This window comes from Piliocolobus tephrosceles, chromosome 4, assembly GCF_002776525.5.
Source record: "Piliocolobus tephrosceles isolate RC106 chromosome 4, ASM277652v3, whole genome shotgun sequence".
Classification (NCBI taxonomy): domain Eukaryota; kingdom Metazoa; phylum Chordata; class Mammalia; order Primates; family Cercopithecidae; genus Piliocolobus; species Piliocolobus tephrosceles.
The window spans coordinates 78041819-78066501 of NC_045437.1; the positions used below are offsets into that span (position 1 = coordinate 78041819).

The 24683-nt window shown below is 40.4% G+C and overlaps 1 protein-coding gene across 1 annotated transcript in view; it reads right to left on the reverse strand.

Annotated features, from left to right (window-relative positions):
• Positions 1 to 24683, reverse strand: part of ACOT12 (acyl-CoA thioesterase 12) — a 66899-nt gene that overhangs the window by 19222 nt on the left and 22994 nt on the right. The window contains exons 4-5 of the mRNA XM_023215072.3: positions 15489 to 15590; positions 11216 to 11351 (exon numbers count right to left, since the gene is read on the reverse strand). Coding sequence (XP_023070840.1) covers positions 11216 to 11351; positions 15489 to 15590 — 238 coding nt within the window. The remainder of the gene's footprint in view (positions 1 to 11215; positions 11352 to 15488; positions 15591 to 24683) is intronic.

Here is a 24683-nt window from a genome sequence, read left to right on the forward strand (position 1 = left end):
AGCGATTCTCCTGCCTCAGCTTCCTGAGTAGCTGGGATTACAGGCGCGTACCAGCATACCTGGCTCATTTTTGTACTTTTAGTAGAGACGGTTTTCACCATGTCGGCCAGGCTGGTCTCGAACTCCTGACCTCAGGTTATCCGCCCTCCTTGGCCTCCCAAAGTGCTGGGAGTACAGGCATGAGCCACCGTGCCTAGCCTTTCTGCTTCTTTTGAATCATATCTGCTCCACTTACTAACAAATTGGTTTTTACTCTTAACAATGGAGAAATCTGACTGCAAAGCAGTAAAATGTATTCAATTATGCTTTTTGCATCATGAAGTGAACCACCAGCTAGGTTTCCAGCTCACATGCTATTGTTGGGGACCCGGGGAAAGGATTTACAACTTGGGGCACCATCCCGGCTGTAGTGTCAGAGGCAGAGCTGAGCTTGCAGTGTGAGAGGGAAGATACGCTCAGCAACTGTTGGTGCTCTCGGCACAGTCACAGCTGGTGATCCAGAAGTGTAGTCACAGAAACCCTTAACTCCACTTCCTAATATAATTTTTAGATTTATCATTAATTGATGGTCTCTTTTATTTTTTCTTATTTCCATTGATCATTTCAGTCCCCAGCTTAAAACAAGTCAGTAGCTACCCATTGTTCTCATATAAAACCCCAAATCCTTCCCATGGCCTGCAAGCCCTGCCTTCCTGGTCTGGCCTCACTCTCCCTCTCCCTTTGCTCCAGCCACGCTGGTCTTTTTCCACTTCCTGAGGAAGTATTATCTTCAACAACAGGGCATTCCTGCTGTCTACGGCAATCCCCCTGGCCACCACCACCTGTGTCTTCAATTTCACTCATACTCTGTGGCCCCCGCTTGGTCATCACTTCCTCAGGGGAGCCTTCTCTGACCTCCACAGCTCAGCCTCACCTTCAGGGTCTCTCGAAGGATCTTTCTTTCATGGCTATAGTTTTATGTTATTTGTGTGCCCTTTTATTATATAACCCACTAGATCTTAAGCTTTTTGGTGCAGGGACTGTGGATTTTTAAAATTCTCATATAATTCCTGAACATAGGTGCTCAATAAATATTTATTAAATGAAATGAATGAATAAACAACTTAGCTGATTTCCTTAACATTCATAGTCCTTAATCTCAATAGAATATTTTTAGGTAATAAAATAGTTGTACTGACACTTCTGTCTGCTGTTGATGAGAGTCCCCACTGGTCCCCATTTTTGCTTAGAAGTATCAGACACTCAACTTATTTCCAGTTTGGTGGGTGTGGAAGAGTATCTCATGTTGGTTATAATTTGCATTTTCCTGATTACTAATGAGTTCCAACATCTTTTTACATGTATATTAAGCATTCTTGTCACCTCTTCATGAAATGTCTCTTTATATCATTTGCTTCAAATATTGCTTGTCTCATTTCTGGAGATTTTTTTTGCATGTTAGACATTTCTCTCCATTCTCCACATCTCCTAACCTCCCTTACACATTTCCCATTTCTTTGTCTATCGGGCTGCATTCTAGTTAACTCTTTCAGATCTATCTTCCAGTTCCCTGTCTTCTCTGCTGTTTCATTCATTCACTAAGTTTCAAATTTTAATTATTACATATTCTTTTTTATAGAAATTGTCTTTCTTTGTTAAACCTTCTAGGTTATCTTTTTTTTTTGTTCTTGTATTATACTCTTGATACTCTTTTATTTCTTAAAACATATTAAGCCTCTTACTTCATCTTGATAAATTCATTATCTGCTGTCCTTTGTGGGCCTCGTTCAGACTTGGTGGGGCCTGGTGTCACTTCCAGATCTTGGTGCCTTGCTTATTTCTGTCTCTTATGATTTTTCACTAGGATCTCATATTGCTTGGATCTTTTTCTGTGGAAATTCTTGAGAGCTGGCTTTAAAGTCATTTCTTCACAAAGGAGCTGCATTTGCAGTTGCAGATTACCTGGGGTCCTACAACACAGCACCACTGTACACTAAAGTTTCCTTGTTCTGTTTTCGCCCAGACAGGTCATGTGACTTCTGAGGATCCAAATCTGCATGAGGATGCACTTGTGATTGAATTCTCAAAGGGAAATATTTTTTTTTCCCCTTTCTACCTAAGGCTAAGGCTCTCTGGAGGGTGGAATTTTTCTAGTTGACTCACTGAGGGAATCACCTTTAGGAGGTTCCAGCACCAAGGAACGTTCCCTGATCCAACCTTCTCCCTCACATGGGCCCCTGGTTTTGTCTCCTGAGCCCAAGCAGGTCCATTACACACAAGCTCTATGTCTTCAGACACCTGCTAGGTTCTCCAGAACAAATGCCAGCCCCAGTGCTTCCTTGCACTGCTGCATTTGTGTTTTCTCACCATTTCTGGACTTCACAGTTTTCTCTTATTTTTCTGCTGGCTGAGATGTGCTTGCAAAGATGTTCGTAAATATTTTTCCAGAAATTTTTGGTTTTACACAACAATGAATCCACTATATTGCTAGAATCAAAATTGAATCACTTTCTAAAGTGATATATAAAAGAAATATGCAATCTTAATCCCTTCCCATTTCTCTGTCTAAAATTGATTTTATTAGAAGATGTTTTATACATACTCCAAACTAGTATTGATTGAGGTTGTTTTCAGGCTAATGTTGCTTACTCAAATGGTACATTTTTTGTTTAAAATAAATTGATACAATTACCTGACTTCAGATTATGCTACAGAGCTATAATAAGCAAAACAGCATGGCACCGGCATAAAAACAGACACATAGACCAATGGAACTAGAACTAGAACTGGGAACTCAGAAACAGATTCACACACCCACAGTGAACTCATATTTGACAAAGGTGCCAAGAACATACACTGGGGAAAGGACAATCTCTTCAATAAATGGTGCTGGGAGAACTGGATACTCATACGCAAAAGAATGAAACTAGGCCACTATCTCCTATGATACACAACAATCAAATCAAAATTGATTAAAGGCTCAAATCTAAGACCTCAAACTATAAAACTATTACAGGAAAACATCAGGGAAAGTCTCCAGGACATTGATCTGGACAAAAATGTATTGAGCAATACCCCACAAGCACAGGCAACCAAAGCAAAAATCAACAAATGGAATCACATCAAGTTAAAAAGCGTCTGCACAGCAAAGAAAACAGTCAACAAAGTGAAGAGACAACCCACAGAATGGGAGAAAATATTTGAAAGCTATCCATCTGATAAGCAATTAATAACCAGAATACATAAGGAGCTTAAACAGCTCTATAGGAAAAAATCTAATAACCTGATTAAAAAATGGGCCAAAGATTTGAATAGACATTTCTCAAAAGAAGACATGCAAATGGCAAACAGGTATATAAAAAGGTATCGACATCACTGATCATCAGAGAAATGCAAAGCAAAACTACAATGAGATATCATCTTACCCCAGTTAAAATGCCTTTTATCCCAAAGACAGGCAATAACCAGTGCTGGAGAGGATGTGGAGAAAAGGGAACCTTCATACACTGTTGGTGGGAATGTAAATTAGTACAACCCCTATCAAGAACAGTTTGGAGGTTTCTCCAAAAACTAAAAACAGAACTACCATCAGATCCAGCAATCCCACTGCTGGGTTCACAACCACAAGAAAGGAAATACTGAAGAGATATATGCACGTCCATGTTTGTTGCAGCCCTGTTCACAATAGCTAAAATTTGGAAGCAACCTAAGTGCCTATCAACAGATGAATGAATAAAGAAAATGTGATACATATACACAACAGAATACTATTCAGCCATAAAAAAAACGAGATCCTGTCATCCGCAACAACATGGATGGAACTGGAGATCAGTATAAGTGAAATAAGGCACAGAAAGACAAACATCGCATGTTTTCACTTATTTGTGAGAGCTAAAAATCAAAACAATTGAACTCATGGAGATAGCAGAAGCATGCTTATGAGAGGCTAGGAAGGGTTGTGGGAGGGTAGGGATGGTTAATGGGTATAAAAATGTAGTTAGAAAGAATGAATAAGACCTAGTATTTGACAGTACAACAGGGAGACTATAGTCAATAATAATTTAATTATGTATTTAAAAATAGTGAGTATCATTGAATTGTTTGTCACACTTGAAGGAGTGGATACTCCATTTTACATGATGTGATTATTGCACATTTGTATGCTTGTATTACAATATTTCATGTATTCCATAAATATATACACCTACTATGTACCCACAAAAACTGAACTGTGTGTGATAGTGATGGTCTCTGAAGGTGGGACGTGACATGGTAGGCAGACTTACTTTTTAATTATATGCCTTTTTATGCATTTTGCATTTTTTACCCTGTGCATGTACTATCTCTTTAAAAATAGTTTTTAAATAATTATAACCTAAAAAAATTAAGAGAAGGCCTTATGAGAGACATTGTAAAGACTCAAATATAAAGAAGCTCCTTCTTTTCTGAGGAATAACTTTAAAGAGAAACCACATACTTCATATGAAGACACATACAGTATATACTGGAACCTGTAGAGGGAGGTGCTAGGTGAGGTTATACATGCACCAGCATCAGCTATGATATGTATGCAGAAATATATTGAGTTAGATGACTTTGGTGCAGAAGTTTGCTTATTTGGAGTTAGTATACAACCAATGAAAAAATAGGGTTTTCCCAGGTTCAGAGAGCAATTCAGGCTCACAGTTCCGGTTTGGGCTAAGTAAACAGACCTGACCCTTTCTGCTGGCTTTGAGTGATCAAGTTTAATACGTGTACTTTGGATGTTCTTAAAGTACTGTGTCATCATGCTGCTTTGACAACTTTACATTCAGTCTACATTTGTAGATCAGGAACTTTGACCTGAATTAAGGTCATGCTAGCCCTAGTTTTCTTTCTGCATATCCAGAAAATTAACCAGGATAATGCTCTTAAGATCTGATTTTCTTACTCAAAAATTATACTTAAAATGCTTTCAAATTTTAAATTTTTCCCCTATATGTCAAGCTTGCAAATAATGATCCAGTAGTATTTCTGAGATGTGCATGCTTACACACATCCCAGAAATATCCTGCTTTTACAAAACTAATCTCATCTCTTTTATTTTCTTCTGAAAGGATATGATCTGGATTCAATGTTCTCACTGTTCTAATAATATACATTTCCATCATACAACATCTTGAAAAATATTCCAATCTTTTATGTTTGATATTTATAACCAATGCAAACCCCTGGTTTTCTAAAAACATGGTACAAGAACAGAGATGATCTGGTTCTCTTCTTTTAGAACACACACTGTCCTGTCAAAAACCAACTCCATCAGATCTAAGGAGCAGCAGGTGGAGAAATCACACACTACACAACAGCTTTAAATGTCAGAGTCTGGCTCTTACATTCTTTAAGATGACTTGCTTTTAAGTTCTCTGGCACCTTTGCTGGCATGGAAGTTAGTAAAATTTTCCAAAACGAAATCAGATCAATGGAATTAGGTTAAAAGTTGTTTTATGTGAAAGGATGTAGAATAATCTAAATTAGGGCAGATTAAACAAAGCAGGTGATAAAAGAAGACTTTGAAACAAATCTATAATTTGAAATTGAACTAGACATGTAGATGTAGATCTAATCTGGCCAACTTTGTAACACACTGAAACGCAAGTCAATTGCAATCGTTTTATCTCTGTATTTGAATGACTGTCATGTGTGCCTGTTACTAATTTAGACAATCTCCAGGACTCAAAGTACTGTTAGTGTTGTGCAGACAAATTGTCTGCTGCTGATTTCACTTATTAGTGCAACTTGTACAATACCAGAAGAAGCCAGTGCAGCCACCCATGTTTACCTGGCTCATGTTACCTTGCGGGGGGTATGAAGACAGCTTCAGTCATCATCCTAGCAACCCTTCCCAATATACGGACCCTCACAAGGGAGCTCAGGGTAGCAGAGATCCCCATTCCTCCAAGACAAAAACATGACAACAATTTCCCAAGGTCTAAAGTGCAGATTTGACATGAATTATCTCTTCCTCTTATAATTAACTTCTTCCTCAATAATTATTATCAATTATCTGGGTTTTGTTTGTTTGTTTGTTTGTTTTTTGAGTTAGAATCTGGCTCTGTGGCCTAGGCTGGACTGCAGTGGTGCGATCTCGGTTCACTGTAAACTCCGCCTTTTGGGTTCAAACAATTCTCTTGCCTCAGCCTCCTGAGTAGCTGGGATTAGTGCAGCACCATGCCCAGCTAAGTTTTGTGTTTTTAGTAGAGACAGGGTTTCACCATGGTCTCGAACTCCTGATCTCAAGTGATCTGCCTACCTCGGCCTCCCAAAGTGCTGAGATTATAGGCATGAGCCACCGCCAGGCCTCATCAGTCATCTTGATCAGCCTGGAACCATGACCAAATTTCTCCTAGCCTGAAAAACAATGCCCCTTGACTTTGAGGGTCTCCTGTAGTTCCAGGCTATTTCTTTCATCCTTCACAGCAAAGTTCCTGTGAAGTATCTGTCTTTAACTGTTGGCCCGAATTCCTCCTGTGGTGGGGACCTCTCAAACAATAATACAAATGACAGCACTTTCTGCAGGCCTGACACTTTCTATATTAACTCATTTAATGCTCCCATAAACCCATTATGTAAGTACCTTTATTATTCCCATTTACAGTTCTCCTTCTGTTTATTATTTACATTGCCTCAGCAAGCTGAGAAAAGCAAAGTCAGAGGTTTTGGTTATAGACCTGTTACAGTACTATTCAGCATAACACAGAAGGAGATCCTGTCATTTGCAACAACATGGATGGAACTGAGGTCATTATGTCAAGCAAAAGAAGTAAGGCACAGAAAGACAAACATCGCATGTTCTCACCTATTTGTGGAATCTAAAAATCAAAATGATTGAACTCACGAAGACACAGAGCAGAAGGATGGTTCTGCAAAGTCAGAGGACTTGCTTACAGACCTGGATGAGAAAAGTACTGGATAAGAAAATAAACAGAGCAGCTTTGTGCTGGGGCAACCACTGACTATGAGAGAAAGATGAGGCAATGCATAGGCCCAGATCCTAGCAATTCTCCTTTAGGAGTAAGTCCGGTGGAAGGAGGCGGCTCTCTCCAGGGTGGATGGTTTCGGGTGAGTGGGCCGATGGAAGCCTCCTGCTTCCTGTGGGGCTGGGTCCAGAAGTCAGAGAGGAGCAAGCTCCACCTCAGATGGCTAGAGTGAAGGAAAACACCTTGAGGGAAGTGAGGTCCTGCCACATGCTAGCGCTGCTGTGGGACACAATGCATCAGTTTTCCACAAAAGCAAAGGCTCTGAACTAGCCAAGCTGCTCTAAGAGCTGCGATGGCCACTGTGTCCCTCACTGTCCACATGTCCTGCAACAGATGACACTTGGGCTGTCGGGGCCAGGAGACTCGCAGCTCTACTTCCCTCCCCATCCCCCGCATCCTTGTACACGTGCTTCTAACAAGCCTGGTGACAGAAGTGTTTACTTGGGCCTGTGCATATGACATAAAGGTTATGGTAAACTGTCCCTCATCCCATTATTCCTCTAAATAATTAAGGATATCCAAATGTCTCCCACACTTCTTCTAACTCCACACTTGCCGATGTCACCAGTGCCTTCCTGATTCCCAGTCCGGCAGACAGGTTTTATTCCTCACTTCCTGGAACGCAGTTGACCACTATTTCTTCTTGTAACTCTACTCCCTTGGCGTGTGACACCGCTCTCTCCAGCTCTCCCCGCGCCCCTCTGATTAATCATCCCTCCAGGTCTCCTTGGTAGGTCTGTCTTCCTGGATCCTCTCTTAGATGCCTGTGCTCCGCAGGTTCCATTCTCCGCCCAGCACCCTGTGCGCTCCAGGCTGTCTTCATTTGAACTACTTCTTTAAGCGGCTGTCTCTCAGTGGAATCTCCCCCGCTGTGGTCTCTTCCTTTTGGATGTCCACAGGCACGTCAGACTCCACATGCCTAAAACTGAACGCATCATCTACCTCCTAAAAGTTGCCCTTTCCTGCCCCTCAGATCCATGATCTCAGTTCATGGCACAACTGCCAACCAACTGCTCCAAGCAGACACCCAGGAGTCAGCCTATGCTCCTTCTTCCTCACTCTTCTCCCCACAGCCAATCAGTGATCCTATTTTATTGATGTGACCTCGCGTATATTTTTAAACTCTTTCCCTCCTGTCTTTCCCCACTATTACTGCCTGGGTTAGGCACCCCTCACCTCTCCCCTGGTCTCTCTCCCTCTAGCCAGAGCGACCATATTAAGTGCAAACCCGGTCATGCCCCAACCCTGCTCAAAATCCTTCAATGGCTCCCATCAAGAACAGAAGAAAGAACAAGCTTCTCAGCATGGCCCAGGGAGCCTCTGTGACACAATCCGACCTTCTTCCTCTCCCGCCTCCCTCTACCTTGCATTTTCTCTCTAGCAATACTCTTGTGTTGGTGGCTTCCCAGCACACAGCGTCCTGGTTCATGCCTCCGTGTCTTCACCCTCACTGCTACATGCTTCCTCGCCTTCCCAACTTTCTTCTCATAGCCCCTCGTCCAGCAAGTCTCTCGTGAACACCCAAGGGCACTTCCTCTGGGCTCCCACATTACTTAGAGTCTACAGCTCTCTGTTCACTTACTATATTACTTAGAAACTATTAAATATGTCTGTCTCCAGCACTAAACTACAAGTTTCTCAAGAGCAAAGACCCTGCATTTTTCATCTTTATACCTCTAGTGGCAAACAGGTTCCTGGCACATGACAGGCATTTCATACAGATTGTTGGAAAGAACTACCAGTCAGTTGGTAGTCTTTCCTTTCTGCTGAGAGGAAAGGAGTCCTTCCACCTAAATGACTATGAGTGATTTTATCCACAAGCGCACACACACACTCCATCCAGCAGGCACCGGGGCAGACTGGCCAGCACCTCATGCATCACAAGGTCACCCTCTTCCTGGTGGGCAGCAGCTTGATCTAGAGAGTTCCTGGTAAAAGGGTGGAGAATGACCTTGAGACATGTGATTCAGATGAGGGATGACTTGGAGAGGATGGAAGCAGTTCTTATAAGAATCTCTGGATAAACATGCACAGATTTCAAAAGAACTGTTTCTTGCCGGGTGCGGTGACTCACACCTGTAATCCCAGCACTTTGGGAAGCCAAGGCAGGTGGATCACCTGAGGTCAGGAGCTCAAGACCAGCCTGGCCAATGTGGTGAAAACTCATCTCTACTAAAAACACAAAAATTAGCTGGGCGTGGTGGTGGGAGCCTGTAGTCCCAGCTACTCTGGAGGCTGAGGCAGGAGAATCGCGTGAACCTGGGAGGCAGAGGTTGCAGTAAGCCAAGATTGTGCCACTGCACTCCAGCCTGGGTGACAGAGTGAGACCCCATCTCAAAAAAAAAAAAAAAAAAAAGGAAAAAGAAAAAAAAGAAGAACTGTATTTTGACATTGTCAGTCGACTTCTGGTTGTTTAGTGGCTTATTTCTACTTTCTCCTTATGAACTCAGATAGTGTAATTTCAACAAGGACAGAAAGCTTTTCTTAAAAGACATAACTGCAGAAAGGAAGACCAGTGAAACCAGGGGAACTGCATATACTTATTAAAAACTGTGTTAAATGCTTGAGTTTTCCTAAGATGTCCTAAGAGATTTACTTGTCATGCATAGTACGGGTTTGCCCATTAGTAAGTATTTTATCTGTCATTTCATTCTTCCTTGGGATTTTAGGGATGAGGAGACAGCAGGTTTTGGTTTTTATTAATGGTTGTCTTATCTGCCTCAGGGTTGTTCTCTCGGTTCAGCTATTTCATTACTTGAGCAAAATGCATTTGAAATGTATTTTGGTGCTGAGACTAGCTTTACAGAGACTTGCTCTTCTTAACACCGTCATTTAATGATGAAATCTTCATTTCCTTAAAAATAATTTGGTCTGGGCTGGACACAGTGGCTCATGCCTATAATCCCCGCACTTTGGGAGGCTGAGGCAGGCGGATCACCTGAGGTCAGGAGTTCAAGACCAGCCTGGTCAACATGGCGAAACCCTGTCTCTAATAAAAATACAAAATTAGCTGGGCATGGTGGCAGGCACCTGTAATCCCAGCTACCTAGGGAGGCTGAGGAGGAAAATTGCTTGAAACTGGGAGGCAGAAGTTGTAATGAGCCGAGTTCGCACCATTGCACTCCAGCTTGGGCAACAAGAGCGAAACTCTGTCTCAAAGAGAAATCCAAAAAAACCAAACAAAGTTGGTAATGGGCATTGACCTTTGAAAGGTCAGCAATGAGTAGAAACCTTTGAAAAATCTCTTTTTTAACCCGGAAGTCTTCTGTGGGGTGGTCCCAGGATATCACCTGGGGCAGAATAAAGGCTCTGCACTTCTGCTACACTGGCTGCTACCTCTCTCTTTCCTCTGGCATTTCTATGCACTCTTTCTCCTTCTCTTTTGACATCCTTATTCTGACATGTTCTTGTCCTCTCCTTTCCTTCCTCTTCTTCCTGTGCCTTCCTTTGGAGCCAAGGGGTGCTGAACCTTCTGCCCTCCTGGCAGTGGTCAGCTTGTGGGGCCTGGGCAGGCTCACTCCACTTCCTCCCCTCCCTCATTGTGCTCTCCACTGGCATCCCCTGGGGCTTCAGAAGATGGGGTCAGACAAAAAGAAAGGGCAGAGGAGGGGCAGGGGCGGTGCTCTGCCTTTCCCCACCAGTCTGGCTCCAGGAGGCATCAAAGAGCCCAGGAAATCACTGCCAGAGAACGAAGGAAGTGTGGCTCATAAAACACAGGGTGATTGTGGAAAGCAACAGGCAACAGGAGCATGATCTTACAGCCTCCGCTCATATCCCATATGATCCTTAGCAAGTTTCTTTCCTGCTCAGAGTTGCAGCTTCCTGCTCTGTTGAGATTACTTGCAGCTCCTATGAAACTGTGGATGAGAAACTGCTTAGTAAGCCACGAAGCACTGTGTCAAAGTACGGCATTGTCATCAACCCTTCATTCAGCCATCATTAGCGAACACATGCTTACTAATGACTGCCTGGTCCCTGTCACTCTTTTTCCCCATCTCCTCTCCTGGAGATCTTCCAATTTAAAGAGGCGTTAGGTGTCAGCAGTTACATTCTCAATGGCCAGGCCCTTCCTTCTCTAGTCACCAGGTTTGTTGGAAAAGATACCTAGTGTCATCAGGATTGAATGGTAATAATAAGGTGAAAATAAGTGTGCTCTAACAAAAGACTCCTTTGCCTGTCACAGTCATAGAATTAAAGTTCTTATAAGTGGATTTACTGACCATCAAACTTGCTACTTTCCTTCATTAAATTGTTAAAGGTATCTTCATGTTGTAATCGAACTTTCCTTCTCTCAGCAGCCAGATTATGTTCCACATGATCTTGTTCAGTTAGAAGTGTGACTGGTTTTAAATGAATCTAGAGAGAGAAAAGCATTTATCTTTTATTGCCTTGTTAAATTATAAAAGCACAGCATGAATTTTGCAAAAACAAATGATATGCTACATGGTTCTCTAACTCAAGTAAATAGAGCTTTTATGAGTGTTTTCACTAAACATGTTATAACTAAATTTTTTCTTAAATTATTTTTAAACTAAAAAAATTGAATACAGGCTTAATTATTTCTTCATGCAATAAGATACGTGTTTCAAAAAGTTCTCTCTGTTAATTTTCCCTGATTTTAAAATTTTTCAACAGAACTACAAAATAAGAAATTATTCAAATTGATGAATGAGGAGGGAGACTTTGACTCCACTGAAATCTAAATGTTTCCTGTCTTGCAAAATTAAGAAAGCAAAGAGAGGGAATAAAGTTGTTCGAGAGAAAGCTATCTTATATTATGAGGTATTCCCAATTTGGAAATTTCATTACATGGTGAAAACATTATCTAACAAGCAAAACAAAAGAATCAATATGTGGGAATAAAGCTTTCACCAACCTCCAGAAACCTGGAAATATGAGGCAACAGAACCAAGAGCTCAAATTCTTACACAAATGTCCTCTGCTGACCCTGTGTGTAGAAGGAAGAGTCACCTTGAAGCTAGACTGGGGTTGCTCCATGCTTATTTCCAAGATACTCAAAGTCTTATATTGACCCTTGACCAAGATAAGGATGAAATAAGCTAGTGATCCCTGGGTGTGGGGGCTAACACCTGTAATCCCAGCACTTTGCAGGGGCTGAGGCGGGCAAGTCACTTGAGGTCAGGTGTTCAAGATTATAGGTGTGAGCCACTGCACCTGGACAACATGGTGAAACACTGTCTCTACTAAAAATACAAAAAGTAACAGGGTATAGTAGAGCACGTCTGTAATCCCAGTTACTTAGGAGGCTGAGGAACAAGAATCGCTTGAACCCAGGAAAAGGAGGTTGCAGTGAGCCAAGATCATGCCACTGCACTCCAGCCTGGGAGACAGAGTGAGACTCCATCTCAAAAAAAAAAGAAAAAAAAATAAGCTGGTGATTTATAATATGCTGCTTAAAGTCCAAAACTCCCCTGGACTACCTTGTGGAGTTTGGTTAGGAATGTGTAGATTGATGGCATGCACTGGTTTAACTCCTTTTTTTTTCTTTTTTTTGAAACTCTGTTGAACAGTGTGTAATTTGGAGCATAGTGGTGTAATCATAGCTTCCTGCAACCTCAAAATCCCAGCTCAAGGGATCCTCCCAGTAGGACTGCAGGCAAGCGTCACTATGCCTGTCTAATTTATTTTTATTTTTATTTTTTGTAGAGATGAGGGCTCACTATGTTGCCCAGGCTTGTCTCAAACTCCTGGCCTCAAGCAATCTTTCCTTCTCAGCCTCCCAAAGCACTGTAATTATAAGTGTGAGACACTGCACCCAGCATGATTTAACAATTTTTGCAGTGTTGTTTTAGTTGTGTGACTAGCAGGGTATACAAGACTGCTTGGTAAACTTGTGTGTTGGTTCTCCTGAAACCAAGATACCTTGCGTATGTTTTGGTGATCCTACTCCGCAGAAGTACATCTTGTGTGACTAAGGCCCCTGAGGCATGGCTGTGCCTGGAGGCCTCGACCCTCTCTGAGGCTGGCCTGTGCTTGCTTTCTCCCGCCGCACCATCTGCTTTAGCTTAGGAAGGCTTTGCATAAGTGTACCCTGTGGAGTCTTGCACGTTCCTTCAATGATCTGGCCTGTGCAATTGTTAAACTAAGTCTGGTTAATCATTGCCAATTTCTTTTTTGTTTTTTAATCAGCCTGCATTATGCTTTGAACCAATTTCATCCTAAAAATAAACTCACTGTGAACAGTGATTCAGGTAGTCCTATGGTTTCAAACCAAACCACTGATTTTTCATGGGTCTCTTTGTGATGAGCTACTGAACCAGCATATTAGCAACTAGGAAATAAGTTCGTCTGGAAAGGTGCTTTACAGTTAAGGTTATCTGAACCAACCAATTATGCTAGCACCATAATGGATCTGACTTTCCACTTTCAGAAACCAGTTCTCCAGTCTCAAGAGAGATTGGACTGAAGTGTTACTATTCTATTCTTTTTTTTTTTTTTAGAGATGGAGTTTTGCTCTTGCTGCCCAGGCTGGAGTGCAATGGCGCGATCTTGGCTCACTGCAACCTCTGCCTCCTGGGTTCTAGCGATTCTCCTGCCTCAGCCTCCCAAGTAGCTGGAATTATAGGCATGCACCACCATGCCCAGTTAATTTTTGTATTTTTGGAGGGGGGGGGGGTTTCTGCATGTTGGCCAGGCTGGTCTTGAACTCCTGACCTCAGGTGATACACCTGCCTCGGCTTCCCAAAGTGCTGGGATTACAGGCATGAGCTACCATGCTCGGCCAACTATTATATTTTTATTCCACACATCCATGAAGTTGGAGTGAGAAGTCTGAGGCTGGAGGGGGAAAATGACGGTCTTCCTCTGCTGCCCCATGCAAAGGAATGGGATGGCAAGGTGTGTTCCTTTGTCACTTGCTCTCAGATACGGGCACCTGCACCCATCTCATATTCTCTCATTTCCAAGAGTCTGGTGATTTGTGGGGATGCCAGGAAAAACAGAATGGTTGGGAAGACTATCTCAGTGTCTCAGATTTTAGTGAACACAGGCTCTGTGGGATGCTTTGGCAAAGTACAGATTCCAAGTTTCCACGCTAGTGATTCTAATTCAGTAGGTCCATGATATGGCCCAGAAAACTGCATTTAAACAAATAGAATTAGCTGATATGAACTTCCACTTGAAAAACAACACCCTTGGGCAATATGAATTTGCCTTGCAACGTGTTTAATGTTAACTGAGAGTGGAGGCCAGGTGCCATGGCTCACACCTCAGAACTTTGGGAGGTCAAGGCGGGCAGACCAGCCTGACTACATGGTGAAACCCCATCTCTACTAAAAATACAAAAAAAAAAAAAAAAAAGAAAAATTAGCCAGGCACGGTGGTGGGAGCCTGTAATCCCAGCTACTTGGGAGGCTGAGGCAGGTGACTCGCTTGAACCTGGGAGGTGGAGGTTGCAGTGAGCTGAGATTGTGCCACTGCACTCCAGCCTGGGTGACAGAGTGAGACTCTGCTCAAAAACAAAAGACTAAGAGTGGGAGAAGTGCCCCAAGGGTAAAAAGCTCTGCAGGGACACCTGCCATTGGCACTATGATGATCCAACTCAGCCCTAGCCCGTCTCTATGCCTCCTGGCTCACATGAGGAAGAGGAGCTGGTGAGTGTGGTTCTGCCACCACCTCTCCTGGGTACAGTGGAAACATTTGTCTGGCTTTAAAGTGGGAAGCAGTCTGAAGAAGGCTTCAGACAAAGAGACAGAGAAGGACCTCTCCTTGCTTCAGAATAGGGCTAGGAGAAGCCACTATGTCTAGCTCTGGGATGATCCTTGGAGTGAAAGACTCATATTCTAGATTGAATTATCACAGTGTTTAGACTAAACGGGACCCTCCTCCAGGCACCTTGACACCGGAAAAAAAAAAAAAAAAAGCCAAGAAATTATAAGGAGCAAATCCCTAGCATCCTCCAGATGAGTGGATCTGGGTCGTGGCTGGGCAGCTGGCTAGGCACACTCACCAGGCCAAAGTATCGCTTCAGAGGGTGTTTTCACCCCACATGCCCAGAAGCTTATTTTTAAACTTCAATAACTCAGCAATGTTGACAATTTTCCTTCAGGTATTAACAATGGTTAATCTATAACATGCAACTGCTTGCTAAACTGCTCTTGATTTTTTTAAAAAAGATTTTATTTTAACTCAGTTTTGAGTTATATGACCACAAATGAAAAGCACTAAACCAGTAGACAGTATTTTAAAGAAACTGATATGAACTTCAGATCATTTAAAACAATGTGGAATTTTTTTTGTATTTTACAAACTTTCTATATCGTCTTTTCTCTAAGGTACTTTTCTCTAAAGTTCCTGTTCCTCTGATGTTACCACAGAATGATAACTTTTACAATAAATATTGGTGAATAATAAATCTTGGGAAAGTATATCTCATGGAAAGAAGAAATGTCATTTTTTTCTATAACATTCTGATGCAATTGTTACTATGTCCCTGAATTACATGCTAGATACATCTTCACATACAAAATTTACCTTTTCTTTTCCAACTGGTTTGGCTACAAATGTGGAGAAAGCCACACTAACAAGCTTCTCAATGCCAGTGAGCATGTCCTGTACCATGACCTTGATACTGATCTACGATGAAAAAAAAGATAAATAAATACACTCTTGGCCATCCAGAAACAGTTCAGATTTCAGCATTCAAAATGTAGTCATATGTATGCACCAACACTCTCTTTCATAGCAAACTCATTTTAAAAATGAAACCAGAATTTTAATTTATTTTTAAGCAATAGAATTCTTTCAGTGATGTTCTATAACATTGGACAATTAACTTTTTCTGATTATAAAAATTATTTATCATGTAAAATTTGTGGAATCTGACTATCCAGAGTATATATTATCAGTAATCCCATTACCCAGAGATAATAATTATTAAATTTTAGGTGAATTTTCTTCTAGCTTTTTATATTTATATATCACATATGATATATAAATATTATATATGATATATAATATGTACACATACATATCCCATAATACACATATATATTACATAATATATACACACATTTCATAATATATTATATACATATGACATGAAATATGTGTGTGTATATATGCATGTGTATATAAAATTATTGTAATGTATTTACAGTTTTATGTTCTGATTTTGTTTTGTTTTGTTTTGAGACAGAGTCTCGCTCTGTCGCCAGGCTGGAGTGCAGTGGCACAATCTTGGCTCACTGCAAGCTCCGCCTCCCGGGTTCAAGCCATTCTCCTGCCTCAGCATCTGTCATAGCTGGGACTACAGGCACGCGGCACAACACCCAGCTAATTTTTTGTATTTTTAGTAGAGACAAGATTTCACCATGTTGGCCAGGATGGTCTCAACCTCTTGACCTTATGATCTACCCACCTCGGCCTCCCAAAGTGCTGGAATTACAGGGGTGAGTCATTGCACCTGGCCTGTTCCAATTTTTAAAAATTTGACATTATATGATAAGCTCTTTTAAACTTATTACTAAATATGCTTTTTAAAACAAGATATTGGTGACTGCCTCATAAAACCACCAGAGAGATGTATCATAACTTTTTTTAGCCTTTACCCTCAGAGCTTTTTTTCTTTTTTAAAATGTCTCTAGGCAGCATACTCTCAGGGTTTCCTAGGACCAAGCTAACCTGGACAGAATTGCATCATGTATTTACAGCTTTGTTTCTGTGATTAATTGTTCAGGAGTAATAAGAAGGTAGCTGAGATACTTTATGTTGATACTACAATGGGCTAGATTTCCCCCTGTGTGAAGAGCTCTGAAGCTTGGTCCTCAGGATTGCACTTTGCAGAAGTGTTGGTAAACTCCGAGACTTGTCTTTAGATTCTGGCTAATAAACCTTTTCCCAAATGTTTCAGATGAGTAATATTATCTTCTGAAAATAATGAGCGATCTCAGGCACAGCTCAGCACTGTGTTGTCAACAATGAAGAATATCTGTATCTGTATCTTTACCATGTACACCATGTAAAAAGAATAATCAATAATCTATGACTCATTTTAAGTCACTCAACTCATAAATGCAAATTAGTATTTACATGGTAAATCCTAAATTAACTAGATGGTGATTAGCCAAAATTAAACTATCTATTCCCAACTCTCTCAACCCTCAATCCCATACAGCTTTCTGCTTTTAGAGAAATGGACAAATGAAAAATAAAATAAAATATCTAACAGTAAAAACAAAGCAACAATTCTGGAGTGTTAAAATAAGTTCTAAACACTATCTTCTACTAGAACAGTTAACTTAGTTATATGTGATAACCGAATGTTTCAAAAACATATGCCAGGGAGAATTTCATTGTGTTATAAGAGATTAGGTAAGATTGGAATTACATTCTGTGAAAACAACTGGAAAACTGGACAAAATATAGGAAGCATCTATTTTCACACCTACAAAAATAGGCAACACAGGACTTTGATCCCCAAGGCGGGAAAAACAATGAGAGGAGCACTGTGTTCCCAGGTTCTCAGGCTAAAGGTAATTTACAGTTAGGTTAGGGAAGGAAAACCTAACTCTGCTCAATTGAATGGAGCTAAAATTTGTGGGGTAGAGTACCAGAGAAGTAAGCTAAAGAAAAGAAAGAATTCCAGAAATACGAATGTGAGTCTTTGAGTTGATACTAACTGGACTATATACAGGGTGAAACCCCACAAGGCCAGACAAGAACAGCTTCTGAGGAACAAGCAATTCCTGGGAAACTGTAACATGGACAATTCCAAGAACTCACACACAGCTGGGAATCTTTTGAGTTCTCTCCAGCCAGATTTCACTGAATATAGAACAGCTTCATAGAGATAATAGAAGATCCCAACCTAGAAGAGGGTCTAAAGTAGCCGTAGAGTAGAGTATTCTAAATCTTCCATAGAAGAGTTTAAAACAGATCTTTTTTTTTCTTTCTTTTTTTTTATTTATTTTTATTTTTATTTTTATTTTTTATTATACTTTAAGTTCTAGGGTACATGTGCATAACGTGCAGGTTTGTTACATATGTATACTTGTGCCATGTTGGTGTGCTGCACCCATCAACTCGTCAGCACCCATCAATTCATCATTTATATCAGGTATAACTCCCAATGCAATCCCTCCCCCCTTGCCCCTCCCCATGATAGGCCCCAGTGTGTGATGTTCCCCTTCCCGAGTCCAAGTGATCTCATTGTTCAGTTCCCACCTATGAGTGAGAACATGCAGTGTTTGGTTTTCTCTTCTTGTGATAGTTTGCTAAGAATGATGGTTTCCAGCTGCATCCATGTCCCTACAAAGGACGCAAACTCATCTTTTTTTATGGCTGCATAGTATTCCATGGTGTATATGTGCTACATTTTCTTAATCCAGTCTGTCACAGATGGACATTTGGGTTGATTCCAAGTCTTTGCTATTGTGAATAGTGCCGCAATAAACATACGTGTGTATGTGTCTTTGTAGTAGAATAATTTATAATCCTTTGGGTATATACCCAGTAGTGGGATGGCTGGGTCATATGGTACATCTAGTTCTAGATCCTTGAGGAATTGCCATACTTTTTTCCATAATGGTTGAACTAGTTTACAATCCCACCAACAGTGTAAAAGTGTTCCTATTTCTCCACATCCTCTCCAACACCTGTTGTTTCCTGATTTTTTAATGATTGCCATTCTAACTGGTGTGAGATGGTATCTCATTGTGGTTTTGATTTGCATTTCTCTGATGGCCAGTGATGATGAGCATTTTTTCATGTGTCTGTTGGCTGTATGAATGTCTTCTTTTGAGAAATATGACAAAGGGCTAATATCCAGAATCTACAAAGAACTCAAACAAATATACAAGAAAAAAACAAACAACCCCATCAAAAAGTGGGGAAAGGATATGAACAGACATTTCTTTCTTTTTTTTTTTTTGAGACGGAGTCTTGCTCTGTCGCCCAGGCTGGAGTGCAGTGGCCGGATCTCAGCTCACTGCAAGCTCCGCCTGCCGGGTTCACGCCATTCTCCTGCCGGGTTTACGACATTCTCCTGCCTCAGCCTCCCGAGTAGCTGGGACTACAGGCGCCCGCCACCTCGCCCGGCTAGTATTTTTTGTATTTTTTAGTAGAGACGGGGTTTCACCGGGTTAGCCAGGATGGTCTCGATCTCCTGACCTCGTGATCCGCCCGTCTCGGCCTCCCAAAGTGCTGGGATTACAGGCTGGAGCCACCGCACCCGGCCCTAAAACAGATCTTTAAAAGCTCAAACCAATCTGCAAGTAACAACATCTTCCTGCCAGGAAAAGTCTGACACTCTTTTTAAAGAAATATAACAAAAGCCGGCACTAAACAATATAAAATTCACAATGCTCGCATCGAATAAAAATTATTAGATGCAAGAAAATTATTAGGTGAAAGGTAATATAAATAAAACAACAGATAACAGAAATGATGGAATGACAACAAAAGATTACAATTAAATTAAAGATTAATTACAATTAATTAAAGATTACAATTAAACAACAATTAAATATAGGCACCATGAACTCAGAGATTTGGAACAGGAGTCAGCAACATCTTCTTAAAGGATAAGGCCAGATAGTAAATATTTTAAGTGTTGTGGTCACATGGACTGTACTGCCACTACTCATCTCTGCCAATGTACTGTGATAGCAACACAGACAAAACATAAATGAATGGATATAGCTGTGCTCCAAAAAAATTTTATTCGTAAAACAGGTCTATAGGCCATAGTTTGCTGACTTCCAATATAGAGAAAAAGATGAAAATAATAAGGAAAGAATGGAAAATATAAAAAACAAAGTGGGACTTTCTAAGATAAAAAAATATATAACATCTGAAATAAAAAACAAACCAGATAAGGTTAAGAGCAGTTTAGTTAATGCAGGGGAAAAAGTCAGTGAAGCTGAAGATGACAAAAGAAGCTACACAGAATGTAGCATGAAGAGAAAGGAAGACTGAAAGAAAAAAAATAAAAGAACAGTATCAGTGACCTGTGGAACATTAACAAGAAGTCTAAAACTCTAAAGTCCAAAAGGAGAGAGAGCACAAAAGACAGGAAAAAAATTTGAAGATAAAATAGCTGAAAAAATCCACATTTCTTAGAAACCATAAATCCATAGATCCAGTAGCTCAAAAAACTCAAGTCATATCATAATTTACATAATTCTGCTGCCAGGCTAGAATTCTATACCTACTGAATATGAACATCTTTTAAATATGAAGATGAAACAAAGACATTTTTACACAAAAGCTGAAAAAAGAAATGCTAAAGGAATATCTTCAGACAGAAGGAAAATGACACTAGGGAGAAATCTGGAGATACACAATACAGAAAAGAATAAAGAACACCAGAAATGGCAAATACGTGGGTATATATATATCAAAAATACATTCTTTTCATTTTTATTATTTTAAAAAGATGATTGACTGTTTAAAACATACATAATAACTATGTATTGTAGGGTTTACCTCCTACATATGTGCATGTAAAAGGTATGACAACAGTGGCACAAAGGCTAGGACATGGGAAGGGAAGTGTGTATATTGTTATAAGGGTATTACTCTATATTCAAAGGGATATTATATTATTTGAAAGTAGTCTCAGATAAGTTAAGTGGTCATATTGCAAACCTGAGAAAAAACACTAAAACCAAAACAAATGTGTATAGTTAAAACACCAACAGTGGAGATAAAATGGATTACTAAAAATTACTCCACTCTAAAAACTGCAGGAAAAGATGGGGACAGGAAGAAACAAAGAATAGATGAAAGAAATAGAAGACAAATAGCCAGATGATAGATTTCAACTCTGCCATATAGATAATCTAATGTAAACAGTTTAAATACTCCAGGTAGGAGGCAGAGATTGTTAGAATAAATAAAAAAATAGCATCCAAATATATTCTGTTTATAAGAAACCCACTTACATATACAAATAAGACAGGTTAAAAGAGAAATGATGGGGTAAAAACACTAATGCAAAGAAAGCTTGTCTGGCTAAATTAATATCAGACAAAGTAGATTTCAAAACAAAAACCAGAGATAAAAAGGTACACTTCATAATGATAAAAGGGTCACAACATTAGGAAGAGTTAAGAATCGTGGCAGGGCACAGTGGCTCACGCCTGTAATCCCAGCACTTTGGGAGGCTGAGGTGAATGGATTACCTGAGGTCAGGAGTTCAAGACCAGCCTGGCGAACATGGTGAAACCCTGTCTCTACTAAAAATACAAAAATTAGCTGGGTGTGGTGGTGCACACTTGTAATCCCAGCTATTCGGGAGGCTGAGGCAAGAGAATCACTTGAACCTGGGAGGCGGAAGTTGCAGGGAGCCAAGATCGCACCACTGCACTCCAGCCTGGGAGACAGTTCAAGACTCCATCTCAAAATAATAATAATAATAATACAGAAGACTTGAACAATGCTATGAAACAATTTAGGCTAACTGACATCTGCAGAATACTTCATTGACTATAAGCAACACATTCTTTTCAAGTACATATAGAACATTCACCATAATAGTCCATATTTTGGGTCATTAAAAAAAGTCTAAACAAATTTAAAATAATTGAAATTATAAAAATTATGTTCTCTCTCTGCAAAGGAATTAAATTAGAAATCAAAAACAAAGATATGTCTGGAAAAATCATCAGAGATTTGGAAATTAAACAACACACATCTAGACAGACTAGAGGTCAGGGAAGAATTTACAAGAAAAAAAGACATATTTTGATGCAGGTAAAGCAATACACTGAGGAAAATTTTACGATTTTAAATGCTTATATTTGAAAAAAAAGAAAAGTTCAATCAATTTCCCAAGATTCTATCTTAAGACACTAGAAAAAGAAAGGCAAATTAAACCCAAAATTAATAGAATGAGAATAATATAATAACCAAGAGCAGAAATCAAACACATTATGCTAAGTAAAATAAACTAGACACAAATGATTATATATATACTATATCATTCCATTTATACAAAATATAGTAAAGGGCAAAAAAAAAAAAGGGGTACTGACCTAAAGTAAATGAGTGGTTGTCACAAGCTGGGACGTGAGGGAGCTGATTGCAAAGGGGCATAGGGGGCTTCGTGTAGTGATGGGAACGTTGTATATTATAGTGGTGGTGATCCAACTGTATAACTTTGTCAAAGCTCAGCAAAATGTATAATTAAAACGGGAGAATTTTAATGTTGTAAATTATGTCTCAATAAAACTGATTTTTAAAGACATGTTCTAAGGACCAAAAAAAAAAAAAAAAAAAAAAAAAAAAAACCCAAAAAAAAGTGTTTTTAATAAAAAAAAAAAAAAAAAAAAAAAAAAAAAAAACCCTCAAATAATGTGCTTTTAGTGCAAATGGGACAATATAATCTATTAATAGTAACGCATCACACACCTTCCAGAGCGGGGAAGAGGGAAGAGACTGATCAATAGAGTCTGAGAATCTCCTGGAAGTGGGTTTGGCACAGAGCAGAGTTCCTGCTTGCTGTGGATTCAGGGGGAAGCCAGTCATTTATTTCTGCTCAACAAAGTAGCAGAGGGCTGGCCTCAGTTGTGGCAGGAAACTGAAATTGAACAGGATGACCATAAAGGACATTTCCAGTTTGAAAAAGTAAAAATAAAAATGTTTAGTTGGCATCTAGAGTTAGGGGAAAAAAAAAACCCAAGAAATTTCTAACAGGTGGTAGAAAATACGACAAAATCTAGAGGCTGCCTGGTCATGATTTGCAGAGGATGAAAGAGAACAAAATTCTGCATGGCAGATCGGGCCTGGAAAGTCAGTGTAGGCTAGGGTTTACTTTCCCTAGCATCAGAAATCTGTGGTTTCAAACTCACTGGGTTTTATTTTTCTTTTCTTAGCTTTTAGATAAGCCTCCTTTAGAAATTCTAGCCTGTCTCAGGAAGAGGAGGAAAAGGAGAAATGAAAAGGAGCTTTTGTCTATATTTGGACTATCTATCAGGAGAATGTGTGACCCTCAGGAGACAGGCCAAACCCAGAGGCTCCTGTGTGCAAAAGCTAAGAGCTCTGCGTTGAATAAACAGCGTCCAGAAACACCATTCGCTGACAGAGCTTGTTTTTTTTTCACGAGCATTTCCTTTCTGCTTTCTTCAAGTGCTTTTTATTCTGTTTATTTGGATACTGCTAGAAAGTGACCATATCAGCCAGGTGCAGTGGCTCATGCCTGTGAGCTCATGCCTAGCACTTTGGGAGGCCAAGGCGGGCAGATCACAAGGTCAGAAGATCGAGACCATCCTGGCCAACATGGTGAAACCCTGTCTCTACTAAAAATACAAAAATTAGTGGTGGCGGGCACCTGTAATCCCAGCTACTCAGAAGGCTGAGGCAGGAGAATTGCTTGAACCCGGGAGGCGGAGGTTGCAGTGAGCCGAGATCTTGCCATTGCATTCCAGCCTGGCAACAGAGTGAGACTCCATCTCAAAAACAAAAACAAAAATAAAAAAAAGAGGTGACCACATCAGGGTAAAGCCATCACCAAGGGCGTGGTTACTATCAAAACAGTCGTTACAGTTGAACTGTGTTCCCCCTTCCAAATTCTTATGTCCTAACCCCCAGTACCTTTGAACGTAAATGTGGAAATAGCGCTGTTGCAGATGTAATTAGTTAAGATGAGGCCAGACTGCGGTGGGGCAGGCCCCTAATCCAATATGACTGATATCTTTATAAAAATGGGAAATTTGGAAGCAGACACCTACACAAGGAGAACACATGTAAAGATGAAGGCAGAGGTCGGGTGATGCAGCAGAAGCCAAGAAATACCAAAGACTACAGAAAACCATGGGAGAATAGGAAAGCAGCATGAACAGATTATCCCTCCAGTCCTTAGAGAAACCAGCCCTGCCCATATATTGATGTAGGACTTCTAGCTCCCAGAACCATGGGACAATACTTTTCTGTGTTTAGGCCATCCGGTCTGTGGTGCTTTGTTACGGCAGCCCTAGCAAACGAATGCAAGCTCTTCCACGTCTTCATGCCCAGAGATCGAAGGATGGCTCCTGAGCAACCTGAAAGGTGCAATATGAGATCCAGCAACTCCTTTCCTCCTAATTTAACCTGAATAGAGATCTCAAGAGCCCCCGAGAATCCGGTATTCACACTGGTAGAGAAAAGAAAACCAAGTGGATGCAGAAAAAAAATCTTCTAAATTTACCTTCTTACTAAAGTCCAGTTATCCTGCTTTTCAAAAACTAGTTAATCATGGGACTAGTTTCTATCAGAGGGTGAGGGGATGGAGAACAAATAGAATAATAGTAGAGTCAGCATGATTGAGAAATAAAATCTATACTTTATAAAGAATTAAGAGTGTCCTTTTCTTTTGCAGGTTTATTTTCTGTATATCCTTCTATGTAGAAATACCATATTGTACCATGTTGAAATGTGAGTTTTTTTTGTTTTTTTTTTTTAAGAGACAAAGTCTTGCTATGTCACCCAGGCTAGAGTGCAGTGGTACAATCATAGCTCACCGTAGCCTCAAACTCCTAGGCTCAAGCAATCCTCCCACCTCCGCCTCCCAAGTAGCCAGGGCTACAGGCACTTACCACTGTGCTGGCTAATTTTTTTTTCTTCTTAAAGATTGGGTCTTGCTATGTTGCCCAGGCTGGTCTCGAACTCCTGGCCTCAAGTGATCCTCCTGCCTCAGCCTCCCAAATTGCTGGGATTATAGGTGTGAGCCACCATGCCTGGCCATGTTGA